This window comes from Drosophila tropicalis, unplaced genomic scaffold (assembly GCF_018151085.1).
Source record: "Drosophila tropicalis isolate 14030-0801.00 unplaced genomic scaffold, ASM1815108v1 contig_694, whole genome shotgun sequence".
Classification (NCBI taxonomy): Eukaryota; Metazoa; Arthropoda; class Insecta; order Diptera; family Drosophilidae; genus Drosophila; species Drosophila tropicalis.
In genome coordinates this window covers 2,179,652-2,197,278 of record NW_027173176.1, presented here as the reverse complement: position 1 = coordinate 2,197,278, position 17,627 = coordinate 2,179,652, and the positions used below count along the sequence as shown (strand labels likewise).

General features: G+C 36.3%; 2 protein-coding genes across 3 annotated transcripts; both read right to left on the bottom strand.

The window, feature by feature from the left end:
* Window positions 1–153: 153 nt before the first annotated feature.
* LOC137579162 (protein zer-1 homolog) lies at window positions 154–7,225 on the bottom strand. 2 transcript variants are annotated; one of them, XM_068292862.1, is made up of 10 exons: window positions 6,867–7,224; window positions 4,129–4,525; window positions 3,246–4,045; window positions 3,057–3,181; window positions 2,820–2,991; window positions 2,550–2,711; window positions 2,309–2,470; window positions 2,090–2,239; window positions 1,775–2,020; window positions 154–1,719 (listed from the first exon to the last, which is right to left on the bottom strand). In XM_068292862.1, exons 2-10 carry the CDS (start codon window positions 4,427–4,429, stop codon window positions 1,558–1,560), a joined length of 2,280 nt encoding a protein of 759 aa, XP_068148963.1. In that variant the 5' UTR covers window positions 4,430–4,525; window positions 6,867–7,224; the 3' UTR covers window positions 154–1,557. The 2 variants fall into 2 exon arrangements, with proteins under 2 accessions (XP_068148963.1, XP_068148962.1); XM_068292861.1 differs by having other exon boundaries at window positions 1,775–2,239; window positions 6,867–7,225.
* Window positions 7,226–7,443: 218 nt separating this feature from the next.
* hfp (Poly(U)-binding-splicing factor hfp) lies at window positions 7,444–17,411 on the bottom strand. Its single transcript, XM_068292295.1, has 5 exons — window positions 17,250–17,411; window positions 16,076–16,169; window positions 9,711–10,008; window positions 8,935–9,438; window positions 7,444–8,864 (listed from the first exon to the last, which is right to left on the bottom strand). Exons 1-5 carry the CDS (start codon window positions 17,250–17,252, stop codon window positions 7,811–7,813), a joined length of 1,953 nt encoding a protein of 650 aa, XP_068148396.1. The 5' UTR covers window positions 17,253–17,411; the 3' UTR covers window positions 7,444–7,810.
* Between the last annotated feature and the right edge of the window lie 216 nt (window positions 17,412–17,627).

The window sequence follows — 17,627 nt, the reverse complement described above, 5'->3', positions numbered from 1 at the left end:
CTCTCTTTCTACCTACCTCCCTCCCGCCCTTCCTTCTTGTGAAGCAACCCCATCAAACGAAAGAAATGTTTGGAGACCTGCATATGGCGAAAGCATTAACCAACGACTACCGCAATTTGTTTGTCTCAACACAAATACACACTTACACATAGATACAGTTATGGCTTTATCTTTATTTCAAACAAAAACGAAAAAGGAAAAACAAAAAATTAAAAGAGAATTTACATTAACGCAGACACAGAAGTTACGTATACGACGAAGGATACGATCCACACGTTAGCCCACTGTGATGCAATTATTTCATTTCATTTGATTTTCATATACATATGTATGTATATACTAGAAGAGAGGAGCAAATATATGTGTATATATGTATATGTATGTGTAAAGTGTAAGACACAGGCGTGATCTTTTGTTTCGTTTTTTGTTTTAGCGATCCAAATAGTTGTATTCTGTATATGTTTGGTTGGATGAAGAAGGGAAGTAAAGGGTAGGAGGAGGTTGTCTAGAAATAAACTTTTAACATAGGCAAAAGCGACAAAAAAAATATATATATATAGTTCTAAAAGTATATAGATATATGTATATATATATATATATATTTACAGTTTACCTTAATCTAGGATACGTGATGACCTAAGGGCACATATAGAATAATAATTCGAAAATATGCAAAGAAACAACCTATATATATACATACATACATACATATATATAAACATACATATACCATATACATATATATGTTTGTGTATATATATATACATACATATTATATAAAAAGAAAAAACCAACTTCAATTGAACACAAGGCAAGGCTTAAATCTAACAATATCTAAACACTAGGAACAGAGCGAGCACACTCATACAATACATATATAAATATATATATACATATATATGTATATGTAAATATACGAAACATCAAATTAAGATTTTTGCTGTTGTTGTATTTGGAGGTTTTTTGCCATCTCGGTAAATTTATATTTTAAGGATCATTTTGTTTTTGTTTTGTTTTTTTTTTTCGTTTAATCTTAAGCTCATTTGCTTTTCGTTTTTCTGTTCATTACTTTTGCATTTTAACAATATTTACATTACAAGAGCTAAATAAAAAAAAAAATAAAGGGATTTAAACTTGTTTTTCTCTTTTCGCTTACAACATGATATAATATATGTATATATAGTTATAGTCCTATTTAATATATATATATAATATTTAAGGATATATGATGTATATCTTTTCACTTTTAGTAATTTTTGCATTTCTCGTTTCTCAAACTAAACATGGAAAAAAAAGGATTTTTGAGAAAGAATCTCCTTGAACAATCAGAATAACACTTGCACTTCCCTTAAAAACAATGAAATAATGATGGGCGGGATCGTGGGGGCTGGATGGGGGGGGGGGGGCATTACAACAAATTTTACTATATATATATATATATGGGTGTATACACATTTTTATGTACATACACTTATATATATACATATATCTGTATGTGTGTATTATATATATATATATATATATATATAAATACAAATAACCTAAAGACTTCTCCGCTTAACCCTCAATCATACGCTCGACTCCCGAATCGCATTGCTCTATAACCATACGAGCAATACGCTTAATCTCACAATAAGGACTCTCATGGTGAATCAGCTCGTTTAGGATCTGAATTCCATTCTCCTGCTCTACCAATTGACAGTATTTTTCCGGATAAACCTAAGACGATTAAATTATTAGTATATTAGGAATTTTGTGTTATTGCGTGGCTCACCTGTGTCAAATTGGCCAGCGCCCAGACGGCCCAGTGTTGACATTGGGGCGTCTCATAGCAGCGAACAAGACTCAATATGGGCTCAAAGCTACGATAATTGATATTCCGCTCGGATTTGATATTCCAGCGTTGTATGGCGGCCACCATGCGCTCCAGCACATGCTCCCTGGTGGGTGACTTTATGGTCCAGGCATCGGCACCATCCGATGCAATGTGCGCCAGCACTCCAGCCGCATTGTAGCTGACCTGGAAGCGCAGGTTAGCATGGTTAGCATTGCCATTGGCCAATATTCTTCCACATCCACCATGACCCACCTCGATGCCATCACTCAATGAGTCCAGCAGACGGGCAAAGACCTTTATGAACTCTTGTGTCATCAGTTTAGGGCGAAGCCACTTTACTTCAGCCACATTGCCCAGCAGCCCCATCATATTCCTTAATAGCTCATCACGTTCGGGAAAGGTCTATAAGTAAATTACATAAGATTAGATAGATAAACTATAATATAGACATTGACATTGTCACTTGCTCACATTTAAACACTTCAGGAAATACTCCATGCCGCGTCCGTCAAGAAATCTCTTACAATTAATAGCAGTCTCATCGGTTACATTCCACATGGTTGACCATGCCACCTCCATGACATCATCAAAGACAGTTCGTGTCAGGCGATCCTTAATTAGCGTAAGCATGGTCTATATATGTACATGTGGAGAGAAAAATATACGAACTATTGGCCAAGAGCCTGATTTAAACATACATAGCAACACTTACACTAACTACTCCCAATTCACCCAGGAAGAGTTTCTGTCGCCCATCCACCTGGCAGGCCAATGTGTTGAGCAAATAGATGGCAATGCGCTGAACAAAGCCCTCCTGCTCGGTCTTGGATACGCCGTGGAGTAGAATTTTGATGAGTCGCTCGTATTCAAAGAGCTGAAAATAAAATACAATTTGATTAGGCGAATCTCTGTCTCTTTCAATTTCAGATTCCCCCCTCTCTATATCTCTCTCACTCTCTCTCTCTCTCTCTCCCGCTCTTACCACATCGACTGGCATATGGAACTGGGTGAGGGTGAGGTAACCATTTCTAAGCATTGTGTCATCGGTTAGATGCATTTCCATGCCATTGAGCAAGGTGCGAATAATGTGATTACGCAACAAAGTGCCAAATTTAGAACGATCCCTGCCTTTGACTATATAAAAAAGTGTAGCGCTGCGGGCAAAAGCAAAAATTTCATAAATTTATGGTAAAAGGACTTTGGTTTATAGCAAACTCACCTGCCGGATATTTGCATATGCTTGAATTTAAGATGTCTGTCCATGGCAGAGAGCACAACATCCAATGCCGTGTGTATATCCTTGCAATTCTCAAAGCGAAACAGATGATATAAATCATTGAGAACCTAATGAAAAATGAATTGAACAAACAATATATGTATGGAACGATGAGTTCAGAGAACAACTCACTCTTGTCAATAGAACTGGCCTATCATGATAGTAACGAGCTGCTGTTAATATCTGCTGCTCATTGGCATCGCCGGCCACCTCGAAGGCAGGTATATCATGTCGTTTGCATGCCCAATGTGCTGTATGATACAGGCCCAGAAATTGCAACGGCCTTTGGGTGCGTGAGGCCAAGCCGGGTATATCGGTTAGAGCATATTGTTGCTCTGTCTTGGTATTAACGCTGCCAGATTCCTTGGTGGCCACACCATTGCCAGCTAAATTCGTACCGGATATATCCAGATGTGTTAAATGGCGTAGATTATCCATTAGCATTTCTAATGTCTGATCGGGCAGGTCATAGGTGCCATGGCCATTGCCTGAACTTGAAATTGATATGTCCAGGGTGCACAAACGTCGCAGGCAGCAAATGGCATGTAACTGATTGGCAATTGGCCAAACATTGAACAATATTAGGGTGTGCAGGTTGGGCAACATGACCAATGCCTCCAAACTGAAATTGGCCAGGACGCACGATGTCAAATCCAAATGGCTTAAGTCATGCAAATGGGCAAATTGCAAACGATGATGCATAACCACACCATTTAGGACCAAACGACGCAGATGTGGACAGGTTAATTGAAAGTCGACGGGTTCCTTTTCATTCGGTTCCGCATTCTGCAACAGATGTGAACTAATCCCCAGCTCCAACGAGCGCAAACTGTCACCATAGTGAGCCAACAAATGATGCGAATTAACTGTGATCTTATCGCAATACCACATGGATAAAGCGTACAGCTTGTGACGCATTAGAGTCTCTAGACCTGACAAGCAAATATAGAAATATATAATTATTCGCATGTATTCAATTTGTGGCTATTAGAGATAGAGATATAGATGGACTCACCCACACTGCTGAGAGTACTGTTACGCAAATTAACAATTTTCAACGATGTTCGTTGAGTGTCATAAAACAAATTGATCACCCAATCATCTAGGGGGCGATTAAAACGCTGATAATTCTCCAAGAAACCATCACATATCTCATTGGGCAGTATTATGCCCGGATTTAATACACGCTGTCCGTGTGTTGTACTACCACTGATTATATCTAAATTGTTACACAATTTCTGATAGGCAATCTCCTTCAGTGTCAACGGCTCCTCATCCAAGGAGCCGTCCTCCATTAACCGCACCTTGCAGCTCATTTTTCTATCTAATTGTCCACTGGGCGCCTGTGACGACTCAATATTGTTGGCACTTCTTCTCCTTGTATTGTGTCAAGTTCTTTCCGATCCTTTAATCTATAAAAAAACAATAAATTGTACAAAATCAACAAATATTTATGAAGTTTAAATAAGACTACATAACTCTAAAACAACTAACAACTAACCAGGAAATCGGAAAGATCCAAAGTTGTCAGAATTGATTCAAAATAACTCATCTGGCTAGAGAGCCTACTTTAATGTGAAATGGAAGGTAATAAATATTGTGACATGGACAGGAAAAGATAGTAATCACTTGGAATCTTTTTACTGAACTAATGGAGCTTTCATAAAGTACCCAACAAGGTGTAAAGGATAACAAAAATCCCTTGCTACAAGTGTTTCAAGCTTAAGTATCAGGATATAATGATTATATAGAATCATTCTTTAATAATGTTATCAAGTTGGTTGCTTGGGAGACCTACATAGATACCTTCAGAAATATCGGCCTTTCACCTTTTTAAACTCTTTCTCTAGGATGAGCCTTCGAAGTCAACCCCCATTTAGTTTGATTTCGTAAAATCAAAGTATTTGAGGTTGGAAAATAGGTTCCCAAAAGTATGCTATAGAAAGTTAACGATTTTTTTTCTTGGATTCCATTTAAGAAATATAGCTCTTGTTTGCAAGGATGAAATTTAGTAGTAGAGAAATTGTAAAAAACCGATTTTCTGAAGAACTGTCTATAACCATTACCAAAAATGAGTCATACGATCTATAAGGTATGCTAATATTGCGAAGCGTACACAAAATACATATATGGATGACCGATGTGTTATTTCATATAGTAAAACTGACGCTTATCGCTTCATAGATCTGCAAGTCAGTGTACATTATCACATCACATATTTCACATGAAACAAAAGACCAATTTGAATAGGTAATTGGTATATTGAAGAAGCTTTAATACACTTAATGCCAGATAGACAAATAGACAAAATTAATAAAACTTGTTATTGATATATAACTTAGAACAAAGATTGAATAATCAATACTGAAAACAAAATAAAGAAAAAAGCAAAGCGCTTTGGTAATATTAAATTTCATAAGAATGTTAAATAAAGTTTCCACTTTCTTGAATCGTGAGTCATTTGAATAAGATTCATTCATCATCTCAATGATTCACATTTACATTTGTGTCTTACTGATCAATAATTAATTGATCCTAAATTAGAGTACATTTGTACTCATTAATTTGATTAGTTATAGAAAATCAACAGGCGGCACATGTGTCTGAGAATCGTTATCTCTTTCCATACACACACACACACCCCTTAAACAAAACTGAAGGGATATTTAGTTCAATAGACTAAGTTTACATACATTGTATGCGTAGGCCTACAATGAATAAGATGGAAGCGTGTTTGTTTGAATGAAGCTAGAACAATGCTTTAGCCTAGTATGGACTTTTATGTAGATCAGTTTACTTGACTAATCAATCAACTTGGCTGACAATTAAACATTATGATTATCAGTTAAATATACATATGTATTTGTATCTAACTGATTGATAGGATGGAAGCCAATGAAGTTAAAGAACTTTATTTGAAGGGTTCATGGAGTTGTTTGGGAGATTTTACGTAATCAACAACAACAAACAAATAACAAAAGTAGCAAATTACTTATATGTATCTCTCTCTCTCACACACACACTATGTATGAGACTAGACAAAGACTGCAACTCGAGACTGAGGACGGAGGAGTGAAAGGATAAAAAAAATCAAGTGCATGTTTTTTGAATGTCAACAGAAATGTTGTTGAATCGAGCGACGGAGACAGAGACAGCGAGTGTATGCCCATTGGAGGCTTCTGGCAAGGGAACATGTGGCATGACGGGGCGTAAAAACCAACAATGACAACAAACAGAACAACAAATAATAACGAAAGTAAACTTCAACTTGATCGGTTAATTCATAAATATCACATTTGTTTGAAATGTCAGCAAATTAATAATTCTTATTATGTAGGTGTATAATATAGTTGATTTAGTTGTTGTTGTAGCTGCTGCTGTTGTAATTGGTGTTAGTTGGCGTTGCGTAGTTATTGAAAAAAAAAAACGCGACAGAGCAGAGCAACAGCGGCACACTGTCTGGCCTTATCAAGTGAAGGACTGACTGACTGTCAGTCCGTTCAATCCCTCCATCCGTCTAACTACCTCTACTTCCACCTCCACCACCACCTAGGTGGTTAAATGTAAATAGATAATGCTGATAGTGGTGGAGTCGTCGTCTCTGTCGCTGTCGTCGTCGTCTTGGTCGCATCAGCTGTGTGCGTGGGAGAGCAGCAGCAGCAGCAGCGCAAGTCTCAGAGCAGTCCCCAGTCTCACAGTGCAAAACGACGAAATTTATGTATGTAAAACCATATTTGATTTTACAATCTTTACCTTTACGTTTTGTTTTTCTGTTTTCTTATCCTTGGCAGCAGCAGACCTATCTCTATTCTGTCTCCTCCAAAGAATCTGTCTGCCACTCCAGGAATTAGAAAATTGTTGCTGTTGCTTTTTTTCTCTCTCTTTCGTTTTTCCTCTTTGTCAAAAGTCTTCTTCTTTACGTTTTTATTATTATTATTTTATATAAATTTTTTATTTTACATTTGCTTATGCTTTCTTCCGTTCGATAGTGTTAGTTTTCACAATGTCTGTTGTTGATCCATCAACAAACTATAAAATTTGTTGTGTTATGCTTTTGTTTTTCTTGATTTTTTTCACTTTTTGTTTGTTAGCGATTTCACTTTATTAAGACACAGCGTTAGAGATGGGAAAAACAGTAATGTCTATAACGATGAACCGATATTATTTTTGCCCCTATTTTAGACTTCGTGAGACAGATATGACACAACATTGACTCTGGAAGGTTTTTTTTTTCAAATTTCTTCTAAATATGTAAATTCTGAAAACTAATAAAAATGCATTGCAACTTTTATTCAATTCCTTTATTTTCTGAATAATAAAACGCAACGAATTTTATTTTTGGGGAAACTTGAGTTCTTCTTGTTTATTATTATTGTTAATTCTTTTTAAGCATTCTGAAATTATGTGTGAGAATGTGATTTGAAGGGAAAACAGTACGAGGTAAAACATCGTATAGTTTAGAATAAAACCTTCTAAATAACAATCAAAATTACAATTACAAATCTTTTGTTTTTTGTTTTAGGTTCGATAAATAAATAAATTTGCCTTGTTTGAAGAAACAACAGGTCAGAGGGGGGGAAGGATTCTGGGAGTGCCCTAAAATGTACAATTTTGCTTTTTGTTGTTGTTGTTTGTTTTGTTGTTTTGCTTTGTGTTTGTTACAATTCATTCGGTCGTTTAGATGGCTGGTTGGTAGGTTAACCCGACAAATCACCCTGATCAAAAATGCTTTGATCATAGAGCTCGGCTATGACACGTCGACCACCAAAAAATCGACCATGTAACGCATCTTTGCCACGGATTGCCTCGGCTCCAGCAGAGAACTCGACAAATATTTTCACAATAATCTCCGCCTCATCGTCGTCTTCGTTCTCTGTTTGCTTTTCGTTGAATATGATGACACGACTGACAGTTCCGAATTTGCTGCACTCCTCTTGAATCTCCTCCTGCAGCGTCTCGTCCACATCTTCTGGTCCAACCATATTGCGCAGGATGATGACACGAGAATCCTGGGGCCGCATTAGACGCTGCATTACCAATTGCCTTGCACTTTGGCCCTTAATGGACATGTTCTCCTGTTGCTGCAGCGTCTGGACATCACCCTCGTCCATCAGTTTCTTTTGCAATTCCTCTTGCTGTTTCTCGTGGGCCTTCTTGATGTTCTCCGAGAGATTGGCAGCTGTCGCTGCGGCATTATTGGCAGCAGCTGATAGGGGGACTGGAGCCACTGCTACAGCACCACCTCCATTGCTTGCCTCAACGGCAGCGGCAGGTACCACTCCCACTCCGGCAGCAGCGGCAGCAGCTGCCGCCACACTAGCCAAGGGTAGCGTTGGTGTGGCCAGCAGGGCAGGCGGCGGCAATGTGGGAGCCACACTTTGCAGGGTGGGCAAACCCGTGGGTACGCCAAGCAAACTGGGAGCCACTGCTGTTGGTGGCTGGAAAATGCCAGGCGGGAGCAATGCAGCAGCCGTTACCGGAGCTGTGGGCACGGCCAGAACCGGATGAAGGGCAGCCGCTGATGTGGCTGCACTTACCACTGGCATGGCACCCACTTTGGCCACCACGGCACCCGCGGCCATTCCGAGGGTAGGCGTATTCTGAAGACCCAATACGGCATTACTAGCCACAGCGTCCAATGCTTGAATTTTCGCTGTGGCCGCAGCGGCAGCTACTGCAGCTGCTGTGGGCATTGTGGAGTTGGTTGTGGGACACGCCAAGGCATTGGGCGGTGTGATGGATCGGCCAACCCTGAAATCAATTGGAGAGCAATTAGAAAAATCTACGCCTGCGTCTCAGCCAGTCGTCGAGAAGCACTTACCTGAGCAACTGACCGCCTAGATCAAAGAGATTCATACTGGCAATGGCCTCGTCCATGGCTTGCTTATTGGCATACTCAATGAATCCATAACCTTTGTGCGTATGCAGACTCGTTCCCTGGGCCAATTTGCAATAAAGTATAGGTCCGAATGCCTCAAAGACACTTTTGATATCCTCCTCAGACAGATCCGGATGTATGGAAGCAACGTAAATGCGATTAAATGATTTGGCCTCCTCTTGCACTTCATCGATGACCTGTTGAGCTTGTGGCATATTACTGGGTCGGCCAACCTTTATGTTCCGTCCACCCATCAGAGCGCCATTCATCTGTTCCAATGCCAATTGGGCCCCTTCGGGTATTTCATATTCCACAAAAGCGAAACCCTTGTGTTTCTGGGTTATAGGATCCCATGACATATTAATGGACTTAATGGGACCAAAAGGTGTGAATGCAGCACGAATGGTATCCTCTTTCAGCTCAAATGAAATGCTGCCCACATAAACTCTACGAAATGAAAAGGTGAATGAAAAGATATACATATATATTATTTCCATAAAGTTAACTTAAAAAAGTGTAGAAAGTTCTTCACGTTCAGATCTTATCAGCTCATTAAAAGGAGGCACAGTGAAAAGTCTGTGATGGATCCACATCCAAATAACTCGGACCGGTGGACCCATCAAAAGCAGAATTCTTCTTCACCACAGAAATTTGTACATAGTTTTCCATCATAACATTCGGGATAATGTCCTAATTTGTTGTTGTTTTTGCCAACTTACCGACACATTAGGGCCAACGCCTGTTGCCTTTGCACCTGGGTACGTTGAGTGGCCAATTGTTGCTGCTGATGGGCCAAGGTCTGTTTCATCAGGACCATTTTGATGCTTTGCTCCATGGCATATTTCTTGGCCTTGCTAACCAGATCATGCTGGTCGGATGTTAATTTTGGCAATGCCCCACCAAGTAAGCCCAATAATGCTGACCGTGTGCCAGGACCGAATTTCACATCGCCCGTCTGCTTCAGATCGTACAGAGGCTGCGAAAGGTATGGGGGAATTTTCGAGTCCGCTGACTTGCCTAGAATTGGGAATAGAGATTAGTCCAACTCATACGTTAGGATTAGTATTTGTATTTGTAGTAGTAGTAGTAGAGTAGTAGAAGTAGTAGATCGATCATCATTTATCATCTTGGTTTTGTTTTTTTTCTGTTTCTTTTTTTTTTTTTGTTGTTTGTGCTTTTTTAGAATTGACTCATTTTTTTTTTTTTTGTCTATATTCCAAAGGCAACTCGTTGAGGCTTAAGGCAAGGACACACAAGGCACAAATGGAGTCCCACATTCAAGGGGTAGAGGGATTTTTTTTTTTTTTTAGCATTGCATTTGGAATTGAGTTTTTTGTTTTGTTTTTCACAATTTCTTTTTTTTTTTTTTTTTTTTTTTTTGTTTTTGCGTAAGAAAAGAAAAAAAACTGCTCTGCCTGCAAGAAAGATAAAGACAAAAAAGAAGAAAAAAAACCAAATGTAGAAAAAAAAAATTGTTTGTTAATTTGCTGAAGAAGATCTGGAACTTGAAGGAGAGGGGGGATCGGCCATACACACGCACACGGCTTTAGTTTTTCTTGGATTCAATCCATCGTATCAATATATATATATATATGTATAGTAGATATATGTATATATTTAAGGATTTATCCAATACTTCTAGTTCTTTCGCGAATCGAGTTAGGATTTTTTTTTCTTTTGTCGTTTTTTAATATACTTTATATATATATATAGTATCGATCCCCTCCTATCGCAAACACAGGGGGACTGGGGGGCGTGGGTTTTTGATACTGAATTTGTTTGTTTTCTTTCTTTCTTTTGGTTACTGTCTCTTTTTGTCTTTCTGTTCATTTTTAAAAATTTTTTTTTTGGTTTGGTTTTTAGTTAAATGCTGGAAAAATATGCAAGAGAATAAAAAAAAGAGAAAAGGCACCCGTCAAATAAAATAATTAACGGATACATCTTATTGGATAGATATAAAAGATATACATAGTGCTCTATATACATATATATACCTATATATATATATATTTATATATATATATGCATTGTAAATATATATGGTAAGTAGTAGGTAAGTTTTTGTATATACATATATATATATATATATATATCATAAATCTATTAAATATATATATGTATATATAGAGAGAGAGAGAGAGAAAGAGAGTAGTAGTAGTAGAAGTAGTGGGCGGATCAGGTGGGTGGGCGGTTTCATTGTATTTGGGTGGTTTTTGTGAGATGGCAAATATTTTGAATGATAATTAATGTGCAGCAAAAGATGTTTGTTTTTTTTTTTCTTGTGTTATATATAGAGTAGGATAATTATATATGTTTATAGTATATATGGTAGAGCTATAGGTTGAGTTTCTCATTCAAAATTAAAACAAAATAAAGACAAATTTCAAGTAATCCGCGCCGACAAATCGAAACCAAAGAACAAAATTTATAAACTATTTCCTTTTTTTTCGTTTTGTTCCTTTGGTAGAGTTATATAGTTTGTATATATAGTGAGTTGAGAAAATACTAAAACAAAAATCTGTACAAATCGCTTAGCAAAACACTCAAATATTAATTATGAAATTTCAATTTCTATAAAATTTACTCTTTTTCTTCCTTTTATATATCAATTTGGTTAATCGAATTGCTATGGCAATGTGTTCAGGTTTTTTGATTATATATATATATTTAATTTGTTTGATTTTTGTAGTTGTAGTTTTGTAGTTTGTTTTGTTTGTTTGTTTTGTATATTAGAAATTATAAACGACCTTATGTGCGTTTTCGATTTCGGGTTTTTTTCCATGAGTTGAAGTAGGGGGAAGAGTTGAAGGGGGTCTCACACGCACACACACAACTTTTACATTTTGCTCATTTGTGATAAAAAAGAGAAAATAAAAAAAGAAAAACAAGACGCTGAAACGATAATAAGAGCAACAATATGTTTTAAGTTTGGTTAAGTTTTCCGCCGAAGTAGTACCTTAATCATTTTGTGTATATAAAAAAATGTAGTTTTTTTTTTGTTTGTTTTATACATATTTTGATTTGACATTTAAAATTTTGTAGATTTTCGTTTTGTTTTTTTTTTTCATCTAGCAATAATTAATCATCTTCAGCATCATAAATTTTAAACTATTGGTTTGGTGTCTTCTAAAAAGGAAAAGGGGGAATGGTTCAAATTTGGCCTGATTTCTTCAGATGGGTTCAAAACATTGAGCCATAACATATCATATATCAAACAGAAGAAGAAGAATAACTAATAGGGTCTCTCCTATTGTTTCGTAACAAAAATAATACAGCGGATTAATCGTTCAGATTGCATTTATGTATACATACATAAAAAGGGATCAACAAAAGGTCTTTGATGTAAAGTACAAATTAGGATTTTTCTATTTAAATCAGGAAGATATTAACACATGTTACATATGAATATCTCTGGTATATTCCTACTTAATTCGATGTTTATTTCAAAAATCCTATACATTTTTTTTTTTTTTTGGAACTTCAATTTGGTCAAGGTTTAAAAACAATTGAATTGAAATTAACAACAAAATTAATGATTAATTTATTATCCGTTTAAATCTTTCCATTTCCATTTCACTGGTGATGTAAATCATTTTGTTTAATCATCTATTTAATTCATTATACTAGAATTCAAATTAAAATCTATAAAGAAAAACAACTTAAGTTAAGAAATCCTGGTGAATTCTGAAGCTAAACTCCTGAAGTATCCCATTCTATTATTTATATCTATCAATGCCATCTATCAATCTCAGCTGATCAACTCTATTGAATAAATCCAAATTTGAAAAAGATTTCCATATATTTGCTGACCTTTGACCAAAATTACTTTAAAGAACTTTTGTAATAAATCCGATTCTACATTTTGAGTTTCTTGTTCTCTTTATGTGTATATAATATATCTATATGTATATATTTGGTTTTGGATACAGGACCACTTTTTTGTTTGTTATGAAATGTCAGCCAAGCTGGGCATGGCAGTCAGTCCATGAAGACCGTAGGAGGATGAAGACGACGACGAACGGCGACCTCGAATGTTGTTGATTGGCATGGTTATGTGAGAAGACGCGAAGAACAAGAAGAAGAAGCGGATCGTGGTTCGGATTAAATGGCACTAGTGGTTGGTTGGTTGGTTGATTGATTGGTTGGTTGGTGGTGGTGGTACGCGTGTTGATGTTTCTTTGATTGGTTGGTTGGTAGTAGAGTAGAAGTAGTAGTAGTAGTAATAGTAGTAGTAAATAGTAGTAGTATATAGTAGTAGTAGTAGTTGTTGTAGTTGTGGTGGTGGTGGTATTTGAAGTAATCTAATCTTGGCATCTCTCACACGATCTCAAACAAGTCTTAGTTTTTATACATAATTAAAGGTTTTTTTGTTTTTTTTTCTTTCTTGGCGGAATAAACTTAATGGATTAAACAAAAATTAAAACACTTACGAAAAAACATAGATAAATAGAAAAAAAGGGGAAAAAGAGAGAAAGAGATATTTAGAGAGAAGAGAGAGAGAGAGAGAGAATAGTTATAAATGCATTTTTCTTTTTTAAACTTGTTGATTAGTTCTTTCATGACCATGACGAGGACTCACTGATCTTACACAGAGTTCTTTTTTTTTTTTGCTTTTAGTTTCATTGTGAACCTAGTGCGTGTATATATATATATATAAATCTATATTTGGCATGATTTTAGTATGCGTTTTCTTTAGTTTTGTGTGTGTGTGTATCGATCACTCGGTTTGATACGATTCGTAATACATATACATATATATGGTTTTTAGTTCTCGAGTTCTCTTTGAGTCGTTTTCGGGGGTTTTTTATTGGTATTTGCTTTCTGACTTGACACTTGACACATTCTCGATACGAGTTATTGACTCTCACCTCACCTCACTCTTGAGTTCATCGTGCGTTTATGAAGTCTGCAATTACTTAAGCAGAACAAAAAGAAAAACCGATTATTTAATAGCGTCAGGAGGTGCTCTGCCCTTAAAAAAGATGCAACGAAGTAGAAGTAGTAGTAGTAGTAGGTAGTAGTAGTAGTAGAGAAAAAAAAGAATTTATGATTTGGTGTTGTAAACAAAAAAAAAAAATTATACAAAATACAATTTCTTTATTTTGTTTTGTTTCTTTTTTTCCTATCGTTTGATTGTTTTGTTTTTTTTTTTTTTTTTTTTTTTTTTTTTGTCAAATTAACTTATATACAAAGACATAGGATATATAGTAAATATATATATATAATATTTAAATAATCGATTCATTTTTTTTTTCATTCCAACATACATACTTATGGCTTTAGACTAATATATAAAAAAGATACATTTATATATACAGTTGCGAACTTAATAATAGCACCACTTGCTAAGGTAATGTGTTCAAAGGATTCCTAGGCTTATTTTAAGGTTCTAGGAACATGTGAATACGTTTTTGAACGTAAAATACTTTCTACTAATAGAAGCAGAAAAAAAATTCTATCAAAATCCAACGTTTTCAAAGATTTTTACTAAAAACCTTGATATACTCAAAAAATACCCGAAACTAAAAATAGCACCACTTTTCAAATATTTACTCAAAATTAAAAAATAACAGAAAAAAACAAAATTTATTAACAAGTTATGATCAGATATTAAAAATAGTATTAAATAATAAACTTTATACTTTGTTGCATTGCCCTTATTGGCAATAACCGCAGCACATCGTCCTGGTATTGAGTCAACCAGGTCTTGACAGCATTTGACTGTTATTTTTGCCCAGGACTTCTGGATTACTTCCCAAAACTTCTCAATTTTTGTTGGTAATGAAACAGCAACTGCTTTTTTAATATCAGACCAAAGATTTTCAACGAGATTTTGGTCTGGTGACTGTCCCAGCCACTCAATTACATTCAGATAATTCGCTAAGCACCACTTCCTGGCTTTCTTACTGGTGTGCTTTGGGCTGATGTCCTGTTGAAAGGGTCATATTAGCTGTATATTATCCTCAGCGTATAGTGGCAACACCGTCTATAAGAGATTTACATGAACTTGCTGATCCATAATCGATTTGTGGACTGATATGTAACCGACACCATAATAAGACTAACAGCCCCATACCAATGACACTGATTCTAGACTCTAGGGTGAATTTGGAGTTGAATTCCAGGTTCTGTGGACGCCAGACGTATGGTCTATAGCCTTTTCTACGATATTTTACAATTTTATTTTCATCAGTCCATTGTACGTTCCTCCAGTTTTGGACAAGCCAGTTCTCATGATCTTTGACCAACTTAAGGCGATTGGCATTATGTCTAGCGTTCAAAAGTGGAGGCTTTCTTCGACTGGAATCTTTTGAATTGATCTTCCGGAGGTAGTTGGGAACAATTTGGACCCTAGTTTGGGGCTTAAAGTCCTTTTTAAGATCTGTTAGAGCCTTAAAAGAATCCTTATTGCTCTCTCGCATTAAGGGACCGACTTCTTGCTGCTTCAGTCTTGGCTTTCGTCTGCGAGTTGAAGGCTTCTGTTTCAAATAGATCGCTATTCGGATCACTCTGTTGGAAGTACCAACCAGTTTTCCATCTTCAAGACCCGATTTTTTCTCCAAAACCTGGTTTTGGATGACGTTTCGCTTTTTTCCCGGGGCAGTGTTTTCCCCGACCCATTATATCTAAAAGTCTCGGATATTTTGTAGTACTGTTGCTTTTAAAATCGACTTTGAACCAGGGACTGTTAAATATGTGTTTTTTGCTATGCAATTCTGCGAAATTTAACGGTATTTTGCAAAATACTGCAAGTGGTGCTATTTTTAGTTTCGGGTATTTTTTGAGTATATCAAGGTTTTTTGTAAAAATCTTTGAAAACGTTGGATTTTGATAGAATTTTTTTTCTGCTTCTATTAGTAGAAAGTATTTTACGTTCAAAAACGTATTCACATGTTCCTAGAACCTTAAAATAAGCCTAGGGAATCCTTTGAATACATTACCTCAGCAAGTGGTGCTATTTTTAAGTTCGCAGCTGTATAGGTATATATCGAATGCACACAGAAGGTATACATTTATTATTTTTGGGTTTTATTTTTGTAAATTCGTTATAAACAAATAATGTAAGCATCGATATGAGACTCACCTGAATCGGAGCGCGATCTTTTTGTCACCGGCATATCATTGATTTCGCGCTGATCATCCGAACGTGGGGATCTCGAAGATCTGTCGTTGCTGCCCTGTTAAAAATCAATTAAAACAATTAATTACAACAGATCGTAGATAGATTACTTACTTTATACATATATATAGAAAGAAGCAGTCATTTATACATATAATCTTACTCAAATATAGGTTCCTATATCAATTTTGCCCACATTCTAGAATGAATTGAACTGATCTTAATTGGCGCGGGATGACAAATGTGGCAATGAAAAACCACGAAGAAAACTGTCCCCAAAAGTCTATCGCCGTAGACAATGTGTAACTCTGGAAAAGACCCAGGCATGACTACCCCTGCCATTATGTTACAAGAACAACCTAAAACTGGAAACTCTTAGATTACCCTTTTTTAGCACAGATCTTTCACCGTAGGGCTAAAATACGACTCATAATAGAGCATGATATCAAAAATTGGCGTGATCTGTTCTTGTCCACCAAGCTCGATGCAACCCTTTTGAGTTGTACGTCCATTTCATAATCCAATTCAGATTACTAGACGATTACGTATAAGATAGTCCACAAAAGGGACACTTTGTGGCTTTGGGGTGTCGACCCACCTTGCATGCATTGATGAAATGCTCTCTTTGCACTCAAATATTTCGGAAATTCCAATATAGATAATGTCAAACACTTTTGGGGGGAAATGTGTACGTATACCCACACTTACTTACATGCATACAGATACATATGTATATATGTGGCTTATACATATGTATTATAGATACACACGCTCTCTTCAGTTAAGCCTATGACGTTTTACTGTTTCCCTTTCTGCCCATCATCCATTGCATCCCCTTATGAAAAAGCCGCCGGCCTCAAGGTCATATTACCGCGCATAAACTCGAATAGTTGCACTTTTCGCATCTTTTTTTTTAACTGAATTAGTTTTAGTTTCCATTTTTGGTTGTCCTACTCCTCTGCGCACTCCCCCGCCATTTTCGTAGCTTTTCTTTTTACCGTAAAAAAAAATTGCAGGCCACGCCAAGCCAAAAGCAACAACACACACACACACACTCACGCCACCAGGAGAGAAAAAGAAAAAAAAAAAAGAAAATACATCTGTCCAAATAAATGGGAAAGTAAATAATCATACGTACCATACTCTTTGCTCTCCAGATATAATACTTGCAATCTTTTGTATATAATTGAAATTTATAATAAATTTGTTTTACTTTACTTTAGAGCTCAAGTCTTTAATATTTTCTTTCTTTTTGCGAAAAAAAAAAAATCCGTCAAGCAGTATTGCCAGATAACTAAATTACTTGTTGGGTGGCAACATTAAATTTACTCTAGTGTTGTTAAATATCTTAGACTCACGAGTCACGAAAAAAATGAGCCGCTGAAATTTGAGTAAGGCTCAATTTGAGCTACGGGATGTACCATTATTATCAAGCAAAACACGCTGAAAAGTTAGAATGAATATTATTGTCAGCGCAACATTTTGCTCTTTGTGTTCCAATTGAAAAATTGTTGTT